The sequence below is a fragment of the Guyanagaster necrorhizus genome, assembly GCF_019112545.1.
Source record: "Guyanagaster necrorhizus MCA 3950 unplaced genomic scaffold BT62scaffold_3, whole genome shotgun sequence".
NCBI lineage: Eukaryota > Fungi > Basidiomycota > Agaricomycetes > Agaricales > Physalacriaceae > Guyanagaster > Guyanagaster necrorhizus.
The window spans coordinates 765,296-788,401 of record NW_025064882.1 but is presented as its reverse complement, the minus strand read 5'-3'; the positions used below and the strand labels follow the sequence as shown (position 1 = coordinate 788,401).

The following is a 23,106-nucleotide window of genomic DNA, read 5'->3' as shown; positions in this document are numbered from 1 at the left end:
AATAATGTACAATAATACTATTGTAGACAGTAATGACACTCTAGGAGACCAAGCATAATAACCACTAAGGATACAATTAGTAGTAATATTTATAGCTATACTGGATACTTGTATATAAGTAGGATAGCTCTCACTGGTATAACCCCAGCTTCAAGCTAAAGTTTATCTTTATACTATTTTACTCTCAAGCCAATCATCAAGATCTTAAAGCATAATGATCTATATTCACATCAGTAGACTCTGCCATATCATTCAAAGTGCAAAGTGATGACAGTTTATCATATGTCTTAAATCACATGCAACTTGAGTCTAACAATTAGCTCAAAGCTTTGACTTTCCTTTTCTCATGCATTATAGTGTGGAGGAAACTAAATGTCATCCATCAACTCTAAATCCTCAAACTTTGATCATGAGTTTTTTGAACTCCTTGCCTCCATCATCAGAATATTGTTAGGATTATTGGTGATTATTCAGCTGTACCAAGGATGCCAATCAATCACAGCCTGAGCAGTTAGATACTATCAGAAATTTCAGAATATCTGCCAAATTCTATGAAATATAACCTCTGACTTACCACTCTATGACATCTCTGACTCTATCTGACTCTCCTACCAGCTCATGGAGCAACTCCTACCTAAAGATAGGCCTAGTGGCTTGTATATGGGGAATGTTCAAGAAGCAGAAGAGCACTAATATCCCTCTTAACTCTCTCAATCCTATAGCAGAAACCAGAACCATCACCTCACAGAATTCAGGAACCCATGAGTCCCACCTTCCATCTCTGACTATGAGGATAAGAACCTTCCCATAATCTTCTTTGATGACTCACTGTCCTTTGATCTTTCTATTGCCATGAGAATATCTGGCATTGGAGATCATGCTAGGAACTCTATTGATGCCTCTCAGATGGCTATAAGACTCTGACATGTTTTGCTGCACTCAGAAAACAACTCACTCTATGCAACTCCAATCAGAAACTCCAACTCCTCAGTCCATTCCTATCAGAGTAGCTATAAGGAGGATCAGATATCCAGCAGTGCTAGCAATAAGGAAGGGTGAGGACTAGCAGCCTAAGACAGGATCATCCACAGGATTTTTCTAGACTAGAACCTTAAAGTCTCATTTGATTATAATATAGCACTGCAGCAGCAGCAGCAGCAGCAAAACAAAGAGCAAGCCTGGGTGAACCCCAAGTGATCTCAAGAAGAACTTGCAGAGCACACTAGAACACAGGCTCAGTGAGAATATGAAGAAGAGGAAGACAGATGACAGCAAGAAACCAAAGCTGTCCATCTGAGAAGTGGCTCCTCAGGCTGGTATAGACTTTGCTTCAAACTTTCCAGATCTCCCTTTTGAGAGTCCAATACTACTGAAATAGACCTATAAGCAAAACTCTACAGCTCTGTCACCCTCAGTGAGGCTGTCAGAAGAGACAACACACACTCTCTCTGAAGAGACAATATTTCCCCTCCTTGATATGCTATCAGCCCCAAAACCTTACAGTATCTTCCATTCTGATATACCTCTAGTTCTGACAGTATCCATTCAGATGCTAAGTCCATTCTCAACATCTATGAGCTACAAGTATCTCTTAATGCCCACATCTCTGACTATACTCTCTAACAATTTCTCAGGAGTTAAGTCATCAAACAATTCCTCAATCCAGAGTTCTACAGAAACTTCTGAGTCTATAGCAAGAACTTGGTGGCAGCATGAGCACATGGTGGCAACTGGTATGATGTTAAAATTGGAGCTGATCCCTAAGTACACCTATCTATTACTCTCATTCTTGGGAGCCTAAAAGCCAGACCTAGTACTCAGCCCTGTCAGCTCTCCAGCAACAATCAGACCATACAAGAGAAGCATCTTTGATCAGTCTATTGCTTCTCTCCTTGAGAGAGAGAACAATGAGATGAATAGTGAGGTCAGGAATGACAAGGATGAGACAGAGAGCAGTGAAGACTCTTATAGGCTTAAGAATTTCATGAAGTATGTGAAAGAAGATGTTGATGAAGCAGTGCTAGGATAAAAAGTACAAAAGACCAGGAAAGAGGAATACCAAGACTTATATAAAGAAGAGGTAATATTTCTATAGTATGACACCAAATAGTTAGCATCACAAATAGGATAATTATATGTTAATGCAAAACTGTCTGAGCAATAAGACATTTTACAGTATGCTATGACCCAGCATGCCATCTCAGTCTATAACCACTGACACTCAGAAGACTAACTTGATGGACTACCACTATATGAACCAAAATTTGACATACAGCTGATGCTGTAGATATTGCCCATAGCTCTGAAGCAAGCTATCTATACAGCTCCATTAATCTGATCAAGCCAGAGCCAGTACTCATACTCTGCCTCTTCAGTCCAAACCTCAGCAACTCAGCTTTCTTAGCTATAGCCCAAGCTGACTAACTGACCAGTCAGCTTCTATAATCTATGAACCAGCAAAGGGAGCCAACTACTTAGAGCTCAACCATCATTTGGTGAAGCAGAAGGAAGTGAGACAGGGAAAGAACCTATCAGAGATGACCTTGAAGCTATTCAGCTAGGATTTACCATCAAGAATAGAGTAATAGTGCAAAAAGAAGCAGTTCCACAGGAGAGTCCTATCACTGACAACAACTCTCTTCACTCCTTCTCCAGTCTCTCAATGGAATAATGATGTCTGCTATTCAATGAGTACCCTAACCTGATGGACACATTATTACAAAATGCCACTATGCTTTAATACAAGCCCAACTTACTCTGCACTCCTCACCCCTTTAAAGGGGTCTCTGACAATATTGATAGGTTTCTCATTGATTGTAAATAATATTTTGAGGTATATATTGTCTACTTCAGAACTAACATGAACAAGATGGCTTTTGCTGCCTCTTATTTCAAGAGCAAAGCCAAATGCTGATAGATGCTCATCTCCTTCACATTCTACTTCTCTATCTGACAGCATTATTATTTCCTCTCCTGGCCAGTCTTCAAGCAAATAGTATGTGACAAGTTCATTGATCCAGTCATCTAAGAAGTACACAAAAACAAGATGAAGGAGTTATGAATAGCTGGTGATAAGGTCACCAGTGAATACTTTGATGAGCTAGAATAGCTGGAAACTTTAGCAGGAGTATAGAAAAGCACTGAGGATGATAGGAGGATGGTTGAGTATCTTAAACTTGGTGTTCCCACCTCCTATATCTTGATGATCTCTAACATCAGAACCAATATGCCAAAGGGGTATGATACATAGAAAGATCAGATCATAGAGATGAATAAGGAACATCTTAGACAGAAAACAGTAAATGCTGGAATCTAGCCAAACAAAAAATTCAGCATGCTTTCAAATGGAAAAACCAGTGCTACTACTAAGGCTGCAACCTCCACTACACTCTTCTATACCATGCAGAAGACCAGAACTTATATGACTTACACTAGGACTGGCAAACCAATAGACATCAACTGTATGAAGAAGAAAGAGAAATGTTTCAATTGCAGGCAAAAAGGCTATATGGCAAAAGATTGTCCAAAGAAGAAGAAGATCCAGGAAGACATCCAGACACAAATTGCCAAGCTCAAGAAGAAAAAGAAAGCACTCAAAGATGAAACAAAGGTAGAAGAGATAAAAGATAAAGCCAATCAGTGAGCAATTTCACTGAATCAGCTATAGGACTTAGCAGGACAGTCAACATAGCCACCAGATAGACTAATAGTTCCTCTGTAGGTACTCATATGTTTAAATTATATAAGCATTTGAATATATCCACTCTGACTATTACAAAACCTGCCAATGAATTGCCAAAACTTAAAACTCAAATGCCTACAGGCCAAATAGAGAGAGAGACCTCCAAAGTGTGGCTCAAGCCATTTGATACTGAATGGATCTGGCAAGCTGTACAAGATGCAACAACAGAAGAGGCAGCCAAGGCTGTACTCTAGAACTGGGTACACAAGACTCAAATAGAAGAAGTGGTGAGTGAAATGATCAAAAGAATAAGGAAAGCAAAAAGATGCCAAGCCCTTGAATGGCTCAATGAGCTCTGAGGATCCTGATGATATATTTGGCATATAAAGATCTCAGAGTGAGATCTAACTACTAAAGTTCAGATCAAAACTCTGACCAATCAAACCACCCATATAGTTGTTATTTTAATTGATAGTAGCTGTATCAGCAGCTCAATCAATCATACTTTTGTCAATAAGCACAAACTTCTGACCCAGACTACTGCAGCCCCTATACCAGTATACAATGCTGATGAGACCAAAAACCAAGCTGGTTTGATTACTGAATTCATCAAGTTACATTTGACTATCAGTGACTATTTAGAACAGATCAACCTCACTGTTACTGACTTAGAGACCAAAGAACTATTCCTAGGATATGACTGGTTGATCCACCACAACTCTTTCATCAATTAGAAGACTGGTCAGATCACTTTTGCATGCTGCAAGTGTCAAAAATTACCATTCAAACTATCAGATGCAGATCTGGAGGACTGGTGGGACTAAGAAATAGAGGATAGGGAAACCATCCTTACAATAGACTTTCAACCAGCACTACACCTACACACCATGCATCATGCCAACAATCTAGCAGCTAAAGCCAATGCACAGAAGGAAGAAAAAATATTTGAAGAGATGGTATCAGAATAAGCACAGAACTACTATGACCTATTCAAGAAGGAGAGTTTTAATGAGTTACCAGAATCAAAACCATGAGATTATGCTATTAAGTTGATCCCAAATTCTAACACCAACCTTGACTGCAAGATGTATCCACTCAGCTATCATGAGCAGAAGGAACTTGATAAGTTTCTAGATGAGAACCTCTCCAGTGGATGGATCCAACCATCAAAGTCACCAATGGCATCTCTATTCTTCTTTGTCAAAAAGAAGGATGGAAAACTCTGATCAGTTCAGGACTATTGAAAACTAAATAAAATAATGATCAAAAATTGCTACCTGCTCTCTTTGATCTCAGAACTGATAGACAAACTCAGAGGCACCTGATACTATACAAAACTGAATGTCTGATGAGGCTACAATAATATTCATATTAAGGAAGACAACAAATAGAAAGCCACCTTCTGAACAAACTAAGGACTTTTTGAACTAATAGTTATATTCTTTAGACTCACTAACTCACCTGCTACATTTCAGTAGATAATGAACAACATATTCAAAGATCTAATCACCACCAAAAAAGTCACAATATACCTAAATGATATTCTTATCATATCAAAGGACCAAACCAAGTATCAAAAACTGGTGCAGAGAGTCTTAGAACTAATAAAAAAATACAAACTCTTTCTCAAAGCAGAAAAGTGCAAGTTTGAAGTGCTAGAGACAGAGTATTTGAGAGTAATTATCAGCAAAGGAAGCATCTGCATAAATCCAATAAAGGTCGCAGGGGTGGTGAAATGATTAGAGCTGACAAAGAAGAAAGAACTTCAATCCTTTTTAAGATTCACTAACTTCTATCATTGGTTCATACAGGACTACAGCAAGATAGTCTGGCCAATGATACAGCTAACAGAAAACACACTCTGGGTGTGGGAGCATTCCCAGCAAATTGTGTTCAATGACTTAAAGCAATGACTCACTGTGGATATAGTTCTTGCAATCCCAACTCAAGAAAGAAAATTCCACATTGAAGTGAATTCAAGCAAGAGAGCCATCAGAGTGATGCTGTCTCAGGAGCAGAATAGAAAATAGCAACTGGTTATCTTCTTTTCTAAGGCCCTCATAATCACTGAATGTAACTATGAAATCTATGATAAAGAGTTGCTCACTATTATGTTGGCCTTGGAAGAATAGTGACATTATCTGATTAATGCCACTCAAGCCTTTGAAATATAGATGGACCACCAAAACTTACAATATTTCTGACAACCACAGAAGTTGAACCATCATCAAGCTTGATAGGTGACAGAGCTCAGCCAATACAAGTACACTCTCTATTATAAAGCTGGAGTTACTAACAAGAAGGCTGACCTCCTGAGTCACTATGCTGATCATGATCAAGAGAGAAATAATAAGGAAGTGATGCTATTCAGATTCAAACACTTTTGCATCATGCTACTGCCAACAGAAAAGGAGATCCATAAACAGATCAAGAGTGCAACAAGGGACACTAGCAAATGGGACCAACATATGGCTCCATCACTAAATCATGAATGTGAAATGACAAGGGAGACAGGGTTAATCTATTATGACAGATAAATATATATTCCATATGACTATGCACTCCAGAGAAAAATCATTAAAACCTGCTATGATCATGCAACCATAAGTTACTCTGGAATCACTAAAACAAAGAAGCTCATACTCTAAGAATATTGATGGCTTAAATTGGGTCAAGATGCAGAATGATATATCAGAAGATGTGAAACCTGTTAAAGAGACAAAGCCACAATGCAATCATATGTGGCACCCCTCTATCCAAATGAGATCCCTAATTCACTATGGACCCATATTTCAGTGGATATGATCACTGGACTACTGGAGTGTAACAACTATAATGCTATCATTGTTATCATCAATCACTTCTCTAAAGCAATCATTCTTATCACATGCTTTATGAAACTAATATCAGAAGGTTGGGCTAAGATCCTATATAATAAAGTATACACCAAATACAGAATGCCACAGATAGTCATTTCTGATTGCAGGCTGCAATTTATCTCAAAATTCCTTAATGACCTCTATCAGTTGCTAAATATTTGCTGCAATGCTTTAATCATATATCACCCTCAAACTGATCACCAAACAGAGTGGGCTAATCAGGAGATCAAGAAATACCTCCACCTCTTCATTAATTATCAACAGGATGACTAGGCAAAATGACTCACACTCACTGTCTTTCAACATAATAACTGTATACACTCAGCAACCAGCAAAACCTCCTTCTTTATAAATTACAGCTGTCACTCCCACATTGCACAAACCACCCATACTCATACAACCACTCCAGCCTCCACAGACTTCACTACAACCATATCCAACATTCACAATGAGACATGTGCAGCTCTCAAATGAGCAGCTGATATAATAAAAGCTCAGTATGACAGACACCAAAAACCAGCACACATCTTTAACATCAATAATAAGGTTTGACTGAATATCATCAATCTCTATCTGCCCCAATCTAAACATAAACTGGACAACAAATATATAGGTCCCTTTCTGATCCTCACAAAGATCAAGACCTTAGCCTACAAACTCCAACTCCCTTTACACTGGAAGATTCATGATATGTTCAATGAATCTCTTCTTACCTCTTTCATTGTGTCTGCCTTCTCCAATCAGAAATGGCCACTACCACCTCTCTCTGACCTTATCAATGATGAAGAACATTATAAAATCAAGCAAATATTAAATCATAAGCTCTGGAAGGTTAAGGTGTGTAGAGTGAGAAACTACAATAATGATAGATTATCTTGTCAGTTGGAAAGGCTATAGTCCAGAATCTAACCAATAGGTCAACAAAAAGCAGATAGAGGTATCTGATGCTATATGAGACTATGAATTATCTCTAAATTAAGCCATTGGGATAATAATCTTAAGGAGGAGGTAATGTTATGATTTTTCATTCCTTTTCTGCTATTAACTCCTATTTGTGCTTAGTCAGAGCATCTACACCAGCACTTAGGACTGTAAGACTGGGTTAGTCAGCACAATAAGTCCAGTTGGTTATTGTCTTTTGATGCAACAGCATTGCCCAATAATGTACAATAATACTATTGTAGACAGTAATGACACTCTAGGAGACCAAGCATAATAACCACCAAGAACACAATTAGTAGTAATATTTATAGCTATACTGGATGCTTATATATAAGTAGGATAGCTCTCACTGGTATAACTCCAGCTTCAAGCTAAAGTTTATCTTTATACTATTTCACTCTTAAGCTAATCATCAAAGCCTTGAAGCATAATGATCTATATTCACATCAGTGGACTCTGCCATATCACTCAAAGTGTGAAGTGATGACAGTTTATCATGTGTCTTAGATCACATGTGACTTGGGTCTAACAGCCTGTCATTGTCTTCTAATGCAATAACAACTCTTGATGATGCACAACAATCTTTTTGTAGATAGTAGTAATACCCAAGAACAATGAGCACAAAAACTTAGACAAGCACAATAGATAGTATTATATTTATCTCAATGAATGAACAGTATATAAGTAGAATAGCTCTCACTGTATAATCTCAGCTTTAAGCTAAAGTTTATTCTCTACTACTTCATTCTTAAGCCAATTCATAGGGGCCTTGAAGCACTTGATTATGAGATACAAACAAGTGAACTCTAGCATGACTGTATGAATATGATACAGCACTAGTTTATCACATGTTCTGATCATGTGCAACTTGGGTCTAACACTTCTGAACTAATATGAAAACTATATGCTAAATCTGAAAATCTATATGAGTGCATAAAACAGAAGGAGAAAGTCCTAATGTACATATCATCAGCTCAGCCTCCAAAGCAAATCTCTTGCCCACACCTCACAATAGGAGACTGGCTTATAGTATTCAAATATGTTGATAACTATTCTTACCATCAATATGCTGATATTATGGCACATTTCACAAATCAAAAGGAAGGTGCACTGCTCTTTACCCAACCAACTCTTTCATGGAAACTAGCATCTTGTATAGAAATCAAACAGCATGCAAACAAGAATCCTAATGCACTATCATCTAAAAAGTCTTACATTGTCATCTGATCTGATGTAGAGCATGCTGTTGCATTCTGGTATCAGAACATGCAGCTCCAAGGTGAGACTGTGACTGGTGCAATGCTGATAGAGAAGCAAAATCAAATTGAAAATCTGATGAATATTCCAGAGAATCAGTGTTTGAAAGAAAAGGGATGGTTGAGGTTATTCTGCAAGGCATGAAAGATTCAGAAGGTTCAGCAGCATGGAGAAGCAGGCTCAGTGGATATAGTGATAGTGAAAAAAGAACATGTGTGCCTTTACAGCATTATGGTAAAATATGCAATGCAGAACAGATGGAATATTAATGAATCTGGTCTTATCATCTTTGCTATCTCAGATCATATCTTGGCATCTGGTCCTATAAGTGGACAGAAACAGGATAAGTTTCATATCATCATGTGTTTTACTGTAAATGCAGATGGGAGTGAGTGGATGCCAGTTGTTTTCATTGAAAAGTCAAGGCAACTATAGTGTTTCAAAAAAAAGAGTCTAATGACAATGGGATTCTATTATCAGAATAACAAGAAGACCTGAATAACAAGCAAAATATTTACAGAGTGGGTGAAGATGTTTGATTTAAAGATGAAGAGAGAGATATGGCAGGTTCTGCTGATCTTGAACAACTTTCAAGAGCATTCTATTGCTTATGCATTCTATAACATAAAGCTGAAGTTCTTTGAGCCCAACATGACTCTATATGTTCAGCTGCTAGATGCTGGTATTATCCACTGCTTTAAAGCACATTATTGGAATGCCATGTGTATCCATGCACTTGACCTTGATGATCTTGAAGAGTCTGAGATCTTCAAGCTTGATCTTCTTGAAGCTATGACTATTACTCATGATGCTTGAGCAAATGTCAGCAGTGAAATGATAGCAAACTGCTGGAAACACACTGGTATAATGCCTGACAATACACTTGAGTCACAGTCCACCACACTATCCAATAATTTCTAAGACATCTCACTTCTCAGATCTGCATAGAATCTTGTTTATGACTTTGCCTCAACAGACAAATACATGCTTCCAGGGATTGAACAGGCATTGCAGAATCTGCTTGGAAACCAATATGCTGATGCTGACTGGTGTCCTGCTCTTATGGCTGTTATGAATGCAGAGAACAATGTTGGTAAAGCACTTGAGGCAGTCAATCAGTTGGCTCCATTATCACAGTTAAAAATGAACACACCTCCCTCCCAAATTGCCCCCATTCAACAGCTCCAAACAGCAGAGATAATATTGAAGGACCACTTTGTTGAATTGAAACAACAAAATCACATGTTTGGTCTCATTTCAACCATTGAAGAGATGGTTAACTCTATTGCAGAAGAGTATACTGAAGATCTTGAGGCAATGCCAACAGATGAGGAGATTGTTGCTGCTGTCAAGCATGATATTTCAGTAGAAAATAGGGAAATAACTGTCATTGACAATGATAAGGAGAAAGAGGAGAAAGAGGAGAGTGAGAAAGAACAGACCTTGATAACTACAAGAGAAGGATTTGAGCTTATTTGAAAGCTGGAGGCATTTTGTGTTTTACAAGGTGACCAGAGTGGATTAGTACCACAGCTGAGGAAGTTGAGAGAAGCATTATTCAAGGAGATGCATAGAAAGCTGATCCAAAAGCCACTGACAGCATTTTGGGGCAACAATGACATTGTCACATAAATCACATGTCACATCACATGCTATTTTGCTTCTGCATAAATCTATAAATGCATACAATTTTGGTGTCTCCCAACCATATGCATTGTGAGATAGTCAACTGTAGTAGATAATGAGAAACAAGCAGAGTCCAGTGAAACTTGGTGATTGAGTTCTTGGTTGGTCAGAGTGATGCAGAGGCTGGCAGCATACATGTAACAAGAAGGCACTCTGGCTTCACAGTCTGCTCTCTCAAGTTTTCTCACTGATTACTGAGGCTACAACTTTATTTTCAGACAATCAGTCTGCTATTGCACTCTCAGAAGATCATCAGTATCATGCTCAAACCAAGCACATTGACATTCACTTCCACTTCATTCACTGGGTCATCAGTGAAGGCTCTCTTTGTCTTGTTTATTGTCCCACTGAGGACATGGTTGCCAACACTCTCACTAAGTCTTTACCTTCAGCCAAGATGGAGCACTTTGCTACTGAGCTTGGACTTTGCTCTGCTTGAGAGAGTGTGTTGGATTAGCAAGCAGGAGCTCTGTCATATCCTGCCAGCTAAGCTCAATACCTCTTTATATTGGGATGGACAATATATATTGAATATGGTCTGTTGAGCACCCTCACCATGTTTCTGCTTATTGCTGTGCTGTATGAGGGTGAGTATCTACTTGTATTACTTTGTATATCTTACTGGCCAATATTCTGTAGTCTATGTTATATCTAACAGTGTATTCTACTAGATGCTATGAACACATTTCACTTTCTTAGACACATATTTACTACTGTGATAGAATCTAAGTGTGATAAATTAAAGAGATAAAATTAGTAGGTGAAATATAGAATGAAATATGAAATAGAAACTGGAAACTGGAGTCTGATGGAGTCTGTTATATGCATGCTACCAGCCTCCACATCACACCCACTTCAACTCCACCCTCAGCCCACCAAGTCACTATTGGACTCCACTGGACTCCACATGCTCACCATATGCTACTCTATTTGCAATCCACTTTTTATTTCACATCTCAACTTCACATATTGATTTCTAGAGTCCAACTTCAGTAGCAAGTAGACAGTGCTGAAGCCCATCAGACTCCATCTTGGAATTAGCTACCATTAGTATATAAGCCCTGTACCACCACTGTAGATACTCAGTTCAAATATCAACTTGATTTAGCTCTATTGGCACATTCCTAACAGAGTCCAATCAAATGTGGAGTTGGATGACAAAGGTTGGATTGGAATCAGAGGTCTGTGGCATGCTCATTACAGATCCAGATATAAGGTGTGGAGTGCTGCCTTTTGTACACCCATGCTAGGGTTATAGATATGTCACATTCAGACCATGTGTGCCTGTACTGGTGAGCCTCAGCTCTATTACAGAGCTTGCAGTCCAGCTCAAGAGAGAAGTCAGACCGTAATAATCATCTGCTAGAGAAATATTGATATCCAGTTGAGTGAGTGACTGCAATTGAAGCAAGCCATGTATTGCAGCCTTAATGTTGGGGGAAATTTCGCAGAGATATTGCATGTCAAGTCGAAGGTGCTGAACATGCTGGGGTTCTGAAAGTATCTGGGACAACAGCAGAGCATGGCAGAAACAAGCAAAATCCATGTCAAGACTAAGGTGGAGGGAACAAATGAGTTGTGGGACATAAGTGCCATTTGTAAAACAATTGTGAAGATGCATGCATCGTCTGGTCAAAATGTAGGCAAGGTCTCGGATATTATCCTCATCGCGGTAACTCTACCCGGACAGTATTTGCTAATTTGATATTGATATCAAGTACCCAAGACTTGCAAACGAGGGAGCAATCAAGTAAAGTAACGGGATCATCATCGAGATTGTCAATGATTCACTCTATGAGTTCCTGTGGAAAGCGGCTGGTCACTGCGAAAGTGAAATCAGCAAGAAGGCAAGAGGAATTAAGTAGTGATACTTTACATGTATATGCATAGCCAGCTTGCCTCAATAATTTCAAGTATGAGTGTGACAAGGCCCGGGAAGTGGCTTTCTATTTGTTACCCTGGTCCTGGACGTGTCTACTGAGAAGCTATGCATTTCGTTGAAATAAATCCTTCGTTACATGTCCCGTTATGTTCTATATACAATTACTTTCAAAATCGGGATGCGTTCATTGTATACACTTCCGCCTAGTACTTCCAGCACCTGGCGACATATTGTTAAATCATCTTCAAAGGAAGGCACATGTACGCACAATATTTCATAGTTGTCTCTAACAGTATGCTCACCCCCACCGAAGGATACGTTGCATCCGCCTCTACAGGAAGAAGAAATCAGCCAGCTGCAACTTCCAAAAAATTGGACACATACAAGTGAGCGCCCGTCTTTCCTGGTACTCTGATTCCATTCACTATGGCCACGGCATGGTACAATGGACTCCCATCCTCCTCATAGCCACCCTCAATCGGCCTCCTGCCAGCAGGGACGTGTCCTTGAGATGTGCGTACAAATTCCATGGTATCGGGAGTGAATGGGAGGAGATCATAGCGCCCCTTGTGGCCCACCTCGCTGCCGCCATAGGCGACTGAGCAAGGGACATGAAGATGAGGTCCGATCTTGCATGGATGAACGGATTTATCGAAGATGGCTGAACCGATGTAGACGGGGGATCCATCGAGATCATGGCATGGGGGCGGTCCGGCATGATCCTGTTGTGGAAATGCAGAGGACGAATGCAATGGGATACGGAAGCCGGAGCTGGGGGGCTGCTGGATGGACGCCTGGTAGCCACCCGACATGGCGCGCAGCTGATCAAAATGGGGTTGAGGCATCTGGGGCATTGTCGGAGGGAATCCTGGGGCACCGTTATGTTCCATCTTGTCTTTCTTGCTTTTCTTGACCTTTTTATCCTTCTTGTCCTTCTTCACTTTCCCGTACTTCTTGTGCGAGGAGGAATCAGAGTCTGAGCTGGAGCTTGAGTCTGATGAATCGATACTCTTGCGACGATGGGCTGGTGACATACTCTACGAGGTTACAGCGACGATTTAGCAAGGTCCAAGTATGGTGCCGTTACAGATGTGAGAGAGCTGTTTATATCAATCTGAGGCAGTGCAAATCCTGTGCAATGCAAAGCTATAAAGCTGTGTAAATATTATACATAATACACGTAGATAGAGTAGCCCTGAAATCACTCTTCCAGCTCAACAACAACGTTGATAATCATGATAACCATGTAAGAGAGTATCAGAAATATGCCCCATGGACGAGACAGGACATAGTGGTTATATGGCACTACGATCAGCGTCGCCAGCAACAGCGCTATCAGTCCTATCGTACACACCAAGAGCGTCTTTCCAAAATTTAGCTTGTAGGGCTCTGATGTATGGGACGTTATATACATCCCGGAGATGCCTACGCCAAGGAGGATGTTCAACATCGGTCCACCAAAACAAGCTGAGAAGCCCATGATGGGGGCAAAGACCTAGGTAAGGAATATCATTACCGGAAAGAACGAACACATTAAAAAATAGACTTACAGCAACACTCATATTGGCCACCAAATCAGCCATTGAATTGCCCACAGCAAAAATGGTCAAACCGATGATGGCATCCGATAGTCCAAAAAGAAAGCCAAAAGTCTAAGGAAGCCAGATATATGTAGATGCACAACAGTAGATGATGAATGCTTTTCTTGCCTGTAGGACGTTGACGACTTCATCAGCGATGGCCATTATCCACACCACAGCAACAAAGAAGCCCATAGAGCAGCGTGCCATCCGGAACGTTGGATGCTCTCCGTTCTCCGCGAAGACAGCCACTAAGATGGCCGTTGCGAAGCCGGTGACACCTGCGGCGAGTAACAACCATGGAAGGTGAGCAGTTCCACCTAAGAAACCAATAAGATGGTACAATAGGTAATGAGTCGGACGAACGTACTAAAAAGTACACCAACACAGAACAGTGGACCAAGGACACATTGGGCAGCTGCGAGCCATTTGTTGAACGAGACACCATGCATTTCTTCTTGTATTTCCTCCTCGGCAATTAACACTCGCTCGATACCTTCTTCCTCGAAGTCAATTAGATCATGATCACCTCCTAGTGTCTTCTCTAAGGAACGATGGGAGTGGCCGTAAGGAGTTACGACGACAGGTAACGTCAATGTAAGCATCATGACAGCAGGAGCTGCAAAAACAGACGCGACTTTTCCAAGCACAGTCTGGCTGCGGAAACGATGCAGTGATGGAAATAGGGTATGATATATCTCTCCTAGGATATAAAGCATGCCATGCCAAGGAGATGGCAGGACATACGTCTGCGAGTCCGTCTCAGTATCAGATATTGTTTGTGCGATGGACGGAAGCGACACCGTCATTGAAGGAGAGACATTATCCAAGTAACGAGCACTTTCATGAATCTCCTCAGCTTCTTCTGAGGTGGCTGGCGTCACAAGAAGCTGAGGTGGGCGTTCGTTAAGAGGTAGTCCTAGAGTTGCATCCCATGGATCGATCTCTCTGTTGGGTGTGCGTGGTCGGGACCGAGAGTGGGAATGGTAATGGCCTCCGGCATAGGGTGTCTGACCTTCAAACATGGTCAAAGACGAACTGGCTGCCTCATGCCGAAGCGACGTCACAACTTGGCGGAACTCGAGAGCCCCGACCAAGGAGAATGATGGCATATGCGCATGACCATATGAGGAGGATGGTGATGGTGAACGAGAATGAGGTCTTGGAGGAAGGTCGGTTTGTAGTCGCGGAGGGGCTGGAGCAGATATAGCGCGAACTCGCTGAGACGGCGGTGACGGAAGCGATAACATTGGTGACGGTGAAGAGGCTACAGCAGTTGAACTTTATTGTGAGTTCAACAAAGGGCATACAGAACTCACGGTCATCCCTGTAAGGCTCTTGCTGCTGTGTCGCATCATCTGCATACTCTGAACGTGCCAAGCTTTCATTCAGCCTTTGCATAATACGTCTTCGTCCCCACCACGTTCCGACGACGACGTAGATGACGTAGACGAGATACAGAACAATCATGATTGCAGCCTCCCATCGCCGGATGTAACCGTCCAACAAGATAACCAAGAGAAAGCTTACCGCGACGGTAAAGAATCCCACGTCACGTAAGAAAGGTCCCGGATTCACCTCAAACGGCTTAATGATACACATAGACCCAACGATGCACGAAACAATGAAGGACGCGGCTCCTAGCAGCTCTCCGATGGCAAGACTTCCGGAGTTAGCTCGCATTGCTGAAAATGTCGAAAAGACATCCGGACTGCCATTCCCAAATGCTAAAAACGTCACCCCGGCAACGTTCTCGTCAAGTCCCAGCATCTGGGCGATGGTAGCAAGGTTTGGCGTGAAGAAATCTGAGGCACTGATGCCGAGGGTGGAGAAGAGGAAAATAAGCCAGACAATAAGGCCTACGAAAACGAGCAGTCGTAATTGTGGTTCTGCACAAAAGTAACCTCGAAGGTAGTTGATGGAAAGAAATGTTCCTGGACTTGGGCATTGGGTCTCGACATGGGTACATTGTAGGTTGGAAGGGAACGCAATAGGGCGACACTAAGGTCATCGTTATTTTACAACAACGTCGCAAATAGTACAACAAATCACCTCGTCCGTATGTGGTTCATCTAGTGAGGCCGGTAGATTCTTCAATTCCAACGAAATCCGCTTGACTAAACTGTTCTCCCCGCGAATCAGTGACACATCTGAAACTTGGCCGTAGCGGCTCCGTGACAGAAGAACCGCGTTCAGGACCAGAAGGAATACAAAAATGAACCGGGATGTCACGAACGACATGGTAACGAAGACGGCTCAGGCAATGAGGACACATTTACAAGGCCATGAGTTCAGAGGTCCGTCGCTTGTCAAGCGACGTAAAGATTGTTTGGATCTGTTGAATTTGGCCCGTTACCTCTGACATAATTTATACTTGTAAGCAAAATCCACAGAAAAAATAATTTACGAAAAAACACTGCTACATTTTTAGAAATATATATCATATCCTTTGCCTGGCACCAACTTGACCAAGAAGGATGTCGTCGTGATAAATTGGTATCTCTTAGCGCACCTTCCACCAACAAAGGTATAATCGTTACTTCGTTCGTTGTGTATCAACCACGCTAAACCGAACTTCCGATGACTGTCGACTTGCTTGTGTACTGATTTTCTGTTTGAAGATATCAGTTACTCCTTTCGGTAGGCTATATGCCTCATGCGTCGTGGACTTACGGTGCATGAACCACTTTCTTCATCAGAACTTTTGCTTTCGCCTTGTCTCGGTATCTTCGGAAAATAATGAGCGAGCCGAGACGGGGCACCTATGAATGAATTATGGCTCACCCGGACGAGACTGATTTGGCCAGGTTCAGCGCCTGTTGCGCTAAGTTCCGGCGATGCTACACGGAAACCTATGGACATGGAGCCACTATCCTTTCTATTGAAGGTATCCCGTAAAGATCTTCGTGAATTAAGCGATGCTAGCAGTGAGTTCGACCAGACTAAAATCAAATGAGACATGTCGGTTGAGGGGTGATTAGGGGACGTACGCTTCCCGATAACAAAGTCAATAGCGAAGGAGTAGAAGGAGTTAGGCTTGGTAACGAACTGAGAAGAAGGATGAGTAATGTTGAGAGATCCAGTTCAAAATGACATGAACGTACGACGATGACTTCAACGACAGCCATAAGACTAAAGGCGCCTATGAAGTACATTTTCAAATGCCAGATTGTCGTTGCGACTCACGATGTCAGGAGGCAACGCGTGATCGCGTATCCAATAAGAGTCTTGATTAGATAATTTGTGTTTGCGAAATCCGTTCGGCTCCGCTCGAGTAGAAGGCATAAACCGATCGCAATTAAAATATCGGAAAGAATAGCAGTGGCGCCAAACGGTAACACAGCAACAAACTGGCAGCTTCCATTAAGTAAATGAACTCCGTCAGGAGAGGAGAGCTTACATTCACTTCGTGGAGTCTGCTGAATTCCTTCCTGACGAAACTGAAAGAAGGTAAGGACAGGATTTAGTGCGGAAGGAAGTACACCTACAATTGACCGACAGTTTCTGCCAAATCGAGGGTTGTTAGCCGAAGGATAATCTGAGACACCGGTAATTTCACCTAAGCCAAAACCTAGAGATCGCCCAGTGTAAGTATTTGGAAATATGAAAGAAAAGCTGGACTCACAAAAATGGGCAAAGACCATTGAGCCCTGAACGGATGTAAGTTCCGGAATTAACCTTAAGTAGGGACGGGACGAACGACCACGGATGTCATCCACCATTTGTACGGTTCGGGACACACTGAGAAACCATAGTGAAAAACTGGGAGGAGAGCAGGTTCGAGAGCGTACACCGGTGTATCCGTTGAGTGAAGAAACTAAGTTGTAGATATTACAGTTTGAAGGCAGAGCAGAAGGGATGAGCGAAGGACAGACCATTGCACCAGGAATCCTATTATCACCTGAGAAGGATGAGTAAATGTGACGAGGTTCGATTCTTACTTACATTGATCATGATCGAGGACTAGTTGTGTCAAATTTGCGTCACAGATACCGCTGACTTTCGGCTACAAATGATACTCACAAAGAGAGACCTTGATTGTCATCAGAAGTGTTGAGCGTTGAAGTGAGGCAGAGAACTGACCATGTTCCTTCCACTAAATAGGCGGGATTTCCGAATCCAGCAATCTTGACTAGAGTAAGCGCGACGAGTCACAATGAAGATATTTGCGCTCCGACCAAATACCAGTGTATCGCATGGCACACTGCCGAACTCAGAGAAGGCGTGAATGGATGTTATTCTCACTCACTAAATACGACGTGAACTGTGTCCAAAGTCCTGAAGTGAACAACGTGAGTTGACCGAAAACCGTTGGCATATCGACATACCATATTAAGCCCACCTGAGGGAACGAAAACAGATATGATGACGAGGACACAAGTCATGGACGTAACCGACGAACAAAAGATTTTACCCCGTTACTATCTTGCGGGTAGGTCATGTAATAGAAATACGCCTGCACCGCTTGTCAATGGCAATGCATTATAACACGCGGGCAGAAACAAACTTGTAACGTTGTAATTCCGTAGGTGACCATCGTGACCAACGCACCAATAAGCATTGCACCTACAGGATTTATGAGCGCTGATGAGCATCGTCGTGTCTGAACGCATACCAAACGTATCGTTAATATCCATGGCTGTGGGGTATCGAAGGGAAACAGAGTTCACTCCGGAGTAGCTGTGGGTTTAAGAGAACCGTGGCTTTAGTTATTCGGATCTCGGAATCAGAGTGAGATGCAAACTGCATTGGGTTGACGAATTGGAGATGGAGTAAAAATAGGCATAGTCCGAACCTTGCACGGTCGGAGACCTTATGCACTCTGACAGTTGTGTCAAAGAACGTCAAGATGAAGATGATGCAGGAATCAATAGTCAAAGTGATGTGCATATGCACACAAGCCAAAGACGTGCGAACAATCAAGGAAAACTGATTTTGAATATGATCACGGTGGAAAGTTACGAAAGTAGCTGCCGGCCATCAAGTAATCTGATGCAGAAGCCGATGGCCGCATCGTTGCTGTTCCAAACTTCCTTCAAGCGGTCCATTTGATCCTAGGTGTCCCCCAGTCGTACCCTCATTGCACTTGAAACACAAACTGCCAGTACTGCCTCACCTCGCCCTGATGGCATTCCGAAGTAAACTTGCCATATTCGTCCTTTTGACGGTAAATTCGTCCTACTCGAACTGACGTATCATTCATTATTCTTCAGAGCTTTTATGTCTGGCGAAGCCAGTACACTCTACGGAATTCCATTCTTACTTCGTCCCCATTTCCCGATGGTTACTTCCACGGCGGCAATTTCAGCTCTCAATGCGAGACTCTCAACGACGAGTCTGAGAACAACGCTCTCAAGTTCTGTGAGGATGTGACTTTCTGGGACCTCAAAGACAACGAAGCCAATCTAGAAGAAAGAAAAGTTCTTTTCACCTGTGACTCGGGCCGAAAGCAGTGGAACACTGTGAGTTCGACGACCTTTCTCGCTGGCATTTGTCAGGCTGACCCAGTCACGTTACCTAGGTGATGGGCCCATTACACAAGCCCGAACCCCACGGCTCTCTCTGGCTTTACTCGCCTAACGAAAATGTCGCGACGGAAAAGCCAAGCTCTCTTTTTGGTTTCGGGAACACTGCCTCTGCATCCATAAAGCCTCAACGTATCACATTGGAAAACTATCCGGAAGGCCACGACTTCCATCCTTTGGGAGTCAAGGTTTGGCCGTCATATGCTGGCAATTCCTCTAATCTCTTCATCGTGAATCATGCCCGTCAACGAACTTTCATTGAACAGTTCGTCATCTCGCCATCCTCTCCAACCGTCGCAACCCATGTTCGCACACTTTCGTCCCCTTACTTCGTTTCTCCCAATGCTCTCGCTCTGACCTCTCCGAATTCCTTTTATGTATCAAATGACCATCTTATCACCCGCCGATGGCCCCTTATCGGCCACTTCGTACCTATCATGGAGACCATCCTTGGATTACCTCTTGGCTGGGTGGCCCATGTCACTCTGGATTCTGATGCAACAGCTCCTTTTCCGATCCAGACCCACGCAGTCACGGCGCCCTTCATCCCATTTCCAAATGGCGTAGCCATCTCTGCGTCCGGTGCCCAAGTGGCCATCGCATCAACATCTTTGAGTCAAATCATGATGTATTCGAGAAACACCTCTACCAATGAACTAGTGTTTCGAGAAAGTGTTCTCGTTCCATTCTGCCCCGATAACATCGATTTTGACGATAATGATTCCCTGATTGTCGGGGGCCATCCTCATTTTCTGACTTTGGTCAAAGTGGTCAAAGGCGTGGTGCCGCACGCGCCAAGCTGGGTACTGTCTATTACACCGCGTGCCAGCGAAAGTAATTTGACCGAGCCACCGCTCAATTACGATGTGATGGCGCCAATTCCTGCCAGCAGTAGGGTCCCCGCGACGCTGAGCTCCGAGGTCGTGACTTTACTTCAGAGCAACGGCGTCGGCTTTTCGTCTTCTACGACCGGTCTGCGAGATTCGACAACCGGCGCCTTGTATGTTCCTGGGTTGTATGCCGAGGAAGGACTGCTGGTTTGCAGGCCAGCTCTTGCTTGAACCCAAACCTTAGAACAGTTTGTTGAATCGCTGGGCAAGAAGAATAGGGCCTTATTATCATGAGTTTATACATCTTTATACAACAGTGAAAACTTAAATGTACGTATCAGATATATAATAAACCAGAAGGAAATGGACCCGCGGTATTGCGGGGTGTATATATCAATGTAAACGATACACTATGAACCTGAGGAATACCAGAAGGAAGGAAACAAAACGACGAACATAAATCATCAAAAAAGACTGGGCAATAACGTTCTGTAGAAACGAGATCAGATATTATAATTGGCTAAAGAAAGAATGTCACCTACACAGCACCAGCGCCAAACAAAAATGCCGCTACCCCCCAAGCCATCGATTTGGTCTGGGGTTCCATCTTCCATCGACTGACCCTAGTATTAGTAGCGAAGACCCGAGGCTCGGTCTCTTGCTCTTTTGGTTCGAATTTCAATGTCTCCTCCTCCTCCCGACCTCTCTTGCCCTTGGGTTTGACATCAACATCCATATCGTTTTCAGTCTCCGTCTTGAGCGCATCCCGTTGCGCCTTCAGTCCTTCGATCAAAGCCTTCTGCTCAGCAACATCCTGTTGATGAAGCTCAGATCCCATCACATCTTCAACTGCATCTCCCTCTTCGTCCACGACAGTCTGTTCCGATCCACCCGGGGTATCAACGAGTTCTCGTCGAGTGCTCTTTCTAGGAGTCTTCGTTGTAGGAGACTTGGACGGGACAGCTGAGACTTGGGGTGCAGGACTCTTAGTGCGAGCAGATCGTCTGAGGGTGGGCGCTTTCTCCTGGGATTTGGCCGGAAGAGGTGATGACTCTTTCCGGCGCTTTGCTGGATTAGGGGCGGGAGCGGGAGATGGAGGGGCCTTAGAAGAAAGTCGAATGGATGATGCTTCCGCGGGGGAGGCGGGAGTGGCCCGAGGAACGGTGGAGGTATTAGTGGCAGCGCCTTTGCCAGATCGCCGGTAGTTGGCACCAGGATCCGGCCTAGCATTGACAACAACGTTAATGAGTCCACCTAATGAGTAGGACTCTGCGAGAGACATAGCCAAATCTGGTGAAACCCAAGTACCCGCTAGACGTGTGATTGTCGTGTCCCGGGATGATCCATTGTTCCCTGTGAGGTCGAAGTTATCCTTAACCCACGCTATCTCTTCTTTTTCTTCCTGCTCAGAAGCCGTTGGGAACGCAGCACGAAACATGGTGGTCAAACTAATCGCGCCTGTGTCATATCGCCGAAGGATGAAAGCGTGCCCTGACGGCTATCGTGGCTTCATCGTCAGTAAGGCTTGATGAAATAGATGACAAATACACACTGTCGATGTTTCTATCTTCATTCGACCTACCTAAAAATCAGACCGACAATGAGCGCGTCATGCGTCAGGAAAAGGAAGACACGCACGAGAATGTCTTGCCCTTGACAATTCAATATTTGGTACTTTACGAGTGGCAAGTTGCCAGAATCAACTGCATAGGAGAGTTAAAGATGTAAGAAAGATGTATCGTGAAAACGCACCTGTCGCCTTTAGATGCGGATTGAGCCCAGAAGGCATCGAGGGGCGAATAGACATCATGGACGTTATAGGAGATTGTGGTCAACAAAGGATATCAACAATAGGGCGTGGGATCCAGGACAGCGGTCAAACATAACAAGGACAAATATTACGAACCAGCACTCACTGCACGCTCCGCTCAACGCTTGCAAAACTCATCAATGAGTCATACACAATAACCAGTGACGACTATCCATTGATGGACAGAGAACGGGGCAGTGGTTGCAACGTTAATAGTGGTTAGGGAGATGAACACCAGTTTTGGCATCACCATCAGCTGTACGCCCTTTCCTTGGACAAAGACTGTCTGCCTCGCCTCCGATATCTTCTGCAACCTACTGGATTTATGTTCAAGTCATCGATAGAAAATACAACAATGCTTTAATGTCAGATATCTGTTCTTTTGTTTCAACTTTGTCAAGTACCAATGCTGTTTGAGGCTCCTTGTGGTCTTCAAATCCCTTTCGTTTGTCGAGACTGGAAGCCGCTCACTGCATGTTGCTTCTGCCGATTGATAAGCACAGAACCTCAGAAACCCACTAGGACATCCACCCTATTAGCGATGTATTGCCCGCTTCTTCCAGACAGACATCGTAAGCATATGCTACGTCTTCGACACCTAGACAGCGAAGGTGCACTTACTATGCAAATAAATGTAGTAGCATAATGCTCGACCAGGGTTGAAACTTGAATGTTGGTAACCTGCCGCCCTAGTGACTCGCTCTCTATGCACTGGGATTTCCATGGTGAGGTTGCTTCGACTCTTGTTTGTAAGGCCAGTGGCACTCCGGTCGCGCCTCTGACACCCGCTGAATCCACCACTGGCACAGAGTATGTGGCTCGATCCGCGGATGGCTCCGACTACAACATTCTCTTCCTTACCATGGGCAAGGCTGGGACACCCTACACTCGCACCGTTCCAGGACTGCGAGCTATTTCCTCGACCAGTCTCCCTGATGCCGACCATGCCTTCGATACTTCTTGTTTTCGATACTTTATTGCGTCGTGATGAATTCAAGGAACGAGTCTCTTTTTTGCCTTTGCGAATCTCATC

The 23,106-nt window shown here is 43.0% G+C and overlaps 6 protein-coding genes across 6 annotated transcripts; 2 read left to right on the top strand and 4 right to left on the bottom strand.

Moving 5' to 3' along the window:
* Positions 1-12,024: 12,024 nt before the first annotated feature.
* On the bottom strand, positions 12,025-13,394 carry BT62DRAFT_960763 (uncharacterized protein). Its single transcript, XM_043188572.1, has 4 exons — positions 13,365-13,394; positions 12,713-13,315; positions 12,323-12,659; positions 12,025-12,268 (listed from the first exon to the last, which is right to left on the bottom strand). The coding sequence occupies exons 2-3, from the start codon at positions 13,216-13,218 to the stop codon at positions 12,473-12,475; spliced, it is 693 nt and encodes a 230-aa protein (XP_043044641.1). The 5' UTR covers positions 13,219-13,315; positions 13,365-13,394; the 3' UTR covers positions 12,025-12,268; positions 12,323-12,472.
* Positions 13,395-13,421: 27 nt separating this feature from the next.
* Positions 13,422-16,238, bottom strand: BT62DRAFT_926794 (uncharacterized protein). The gene is made up of 6 exons (XM_043185114.1): positions 15,961-16,238; positions 15,228-15,909; positions 14,279-15,175; positions 14,038-14,228; positions 13,879-13,980; positions 13,422-13,823 (listed from the first exon to the last, which is right to left on the bottom strand). The coding sequence occupies exons 1-6, from the start codon at positions 16,147-16,149 to the stop codon at positions 13,530-13,532; spliced, it is 2,355 nt and encodes a 784-aa protein (XP_043044640.1). The 5' UTR covers positions 16,150-16,238; the 3' UTR covers positions 13,422-13,529.
* A 201-nt stretch (positions 16,239-16,439) lies between these two features.
* On the bottom strand, positions 16,440-18,545 carry BT62DRAFT_1071734 (uncharacterized protein; the record flags this gene model as incomplete). The annotated part of the gene is made up of 18 exons (XM_043178801.1): positions 16,440-16,635; positions 16,693-16,850; positions 16,899-16,956; positions 17,013-17,040; positions 17,095-17,258; positions 17,309-17,348; positions 17,397-17,412; positions 17,468-17,479; positions 17,534-17,558; positions 17,609-17,725; positions 17,784-17,809; positions 17,854-17,914; positions 17,992-18,112; positions 18,158-18,186; positions 18,237-18,250; positions 18,307-18,364; positions 18,416-18,474; positions 18,524-18,545. The coding sequence occupies 18 exons, from the start codon at positions 18,543-18,545 to the stop codon at positions 16,537-16,539; spliced, it is 1,107 nt and encodes a 368-aa protein (XP_043044639.1). The 3' UTR covers positions 16,440-16,536.
* Positions 18,546-19,021: 476 nt separating this feature from the next.
* BT62DRAFT_960759 (arylesterase) lies at positions 19,022-20,686 on the top strand. Its single transcript, XM_043188571.1, has 3 exons — positions 19,022-19,075; positions 19,122-19,370; positions 19,430-20,686. Exons 1-3 carry the CDS (start codon positions 19,034-19,036, stop codon positions 20,492-20,494), a joined length of 1,356 nt encoding a protein of 451 aa, XP_043044638.1. The 5' UTR covers positions 19,022-19,033; the 3' UTR covers positions 20,495-20,686.
* On the bottom strand, positions 20,611-22,139 carry BT62DRAFT_400267 (uncharacterized protein). Its single transcript, XM_043180790.1, has 5 exons — positions 22,016-22,139; positions 21,902-21,966; positions 21,816-21,845; positions 20,806-21,761; positions 20,611-20,752 (listed from the first exon to the last, which is right to left on the bottom strand). Exons 1-5 carry the CDS (start codon positions 22,071-22,073, stop codon positions 20,728-20,730), a joined length of 1,134 nt encoding a protein of 377 aa, XP_043044637.1. The 5' UTR covers positions 22,074-22,139; the 3' UTR covers positions 20,611-20,727.
* A 604-nt stretch (positions 22,140-22,743) lies between these two features.
* BT62DRAFT_1000369 (uncharacterized protein) lies at positions 22,744-23,061 on the top strand (the record flags this gene model as incomplete). The annotated part of the gene is made up of 1 exon (XM_043176642.1): positions 22,744-23,061. The coding sequence occupies one exon, from the start codon at positions 22,744-22,746 to the stop codon at positions 23,059-23,061; it is 318 nt and encodes a 105-aa protein (XP_043044636.1).
* Between the last annotated feature and the right edge of the window lie 45 nt (positions 23,062-23,106).

Excerpts from the sequence above, each read along its gene's own strand:
- BT62DRAFT_960763 (XM_043188572.1), bottom strand. The coding sequence starts at position 13,218 with ATGGAACATAACGGTGCCCCAGGATTCCCTCCGACAATGCCCCAGATG. Across the intron at positions 12,660-12,712 it reads GGAAAGACGGGCGCTCACTT|AGGCGGATGCAACGTATCCT; the intron begins GTATGTGTCCAA and ends TTCTTCCTGTAG.
- BT62DRAFT_960759 (XM_043188571.1), top strand. The coding sequence starts at position 19,034 with ATGGCATTCCGAAGTAAACTTGCCATATTCGTCCTTTTGACG. Across the intron at positions 19,076-19,121 it reads CCATATTCGTCCTTTTGACG|AGCTTTTATGTCTGGCGAAG; the intron begins GTAAATTCGTCC and ends ATTATTCTTCAG. Across the intron at positions 19,371-19,429 it reads GCCGAAAGCAGTGGAACACT|GTGATGGGCCCATTACACAA; the intron begins GTGAGTTCGACG and ends CACGTTACCTAG.
- BT62DRAFT_926794 (XM_043185114.1), bottom strand. The coding sequence starts at position 16,149 with ATGTCGTTCGTGACATCCCGGTTCATTTTTGTATTCCTTCTGGTCCTG. Across the intron at positions 15,910-15,960 it reads ATGAACCACATACGGACGAG|TGTCGCCCTATTGCGTTCCC; the intron begins GTGATTTGTTGT and ends CGATGACCTTAG. Across the intron at positions 13,981-14,037 it reads AAGTCGTCAACGTCCTACAG|ACTTTTGGCTTTCTTTTTGG; the intron begins GCAAGAAAAGCA and ends TGGCTTCCTTAG.
- BT62DRAFT_400267 (XM_043180790.1), bottom strand. The coding sequence starts at position 22,073 with ATGATGTCTATTCGCCCCTCGATGCCTTCTGGGCTCAATCCGCATCTA. Across the intron at positions 21,967-22,015 it reads TCCGCATCTAAAGGCGACAG|TTGATTCTGGCAACTTGCCA; the intron begins GTGCGTTTTCAC and ends TCTCCTATGCAG. Across the intron at positions 21,846-21,901 it reads GTCAAGGGCAAGACATTCTC|GTAGGTCGAATGAAGATAGA; the intron begins GTGCGTGTCTTC and ends TCTGATTTTTAG.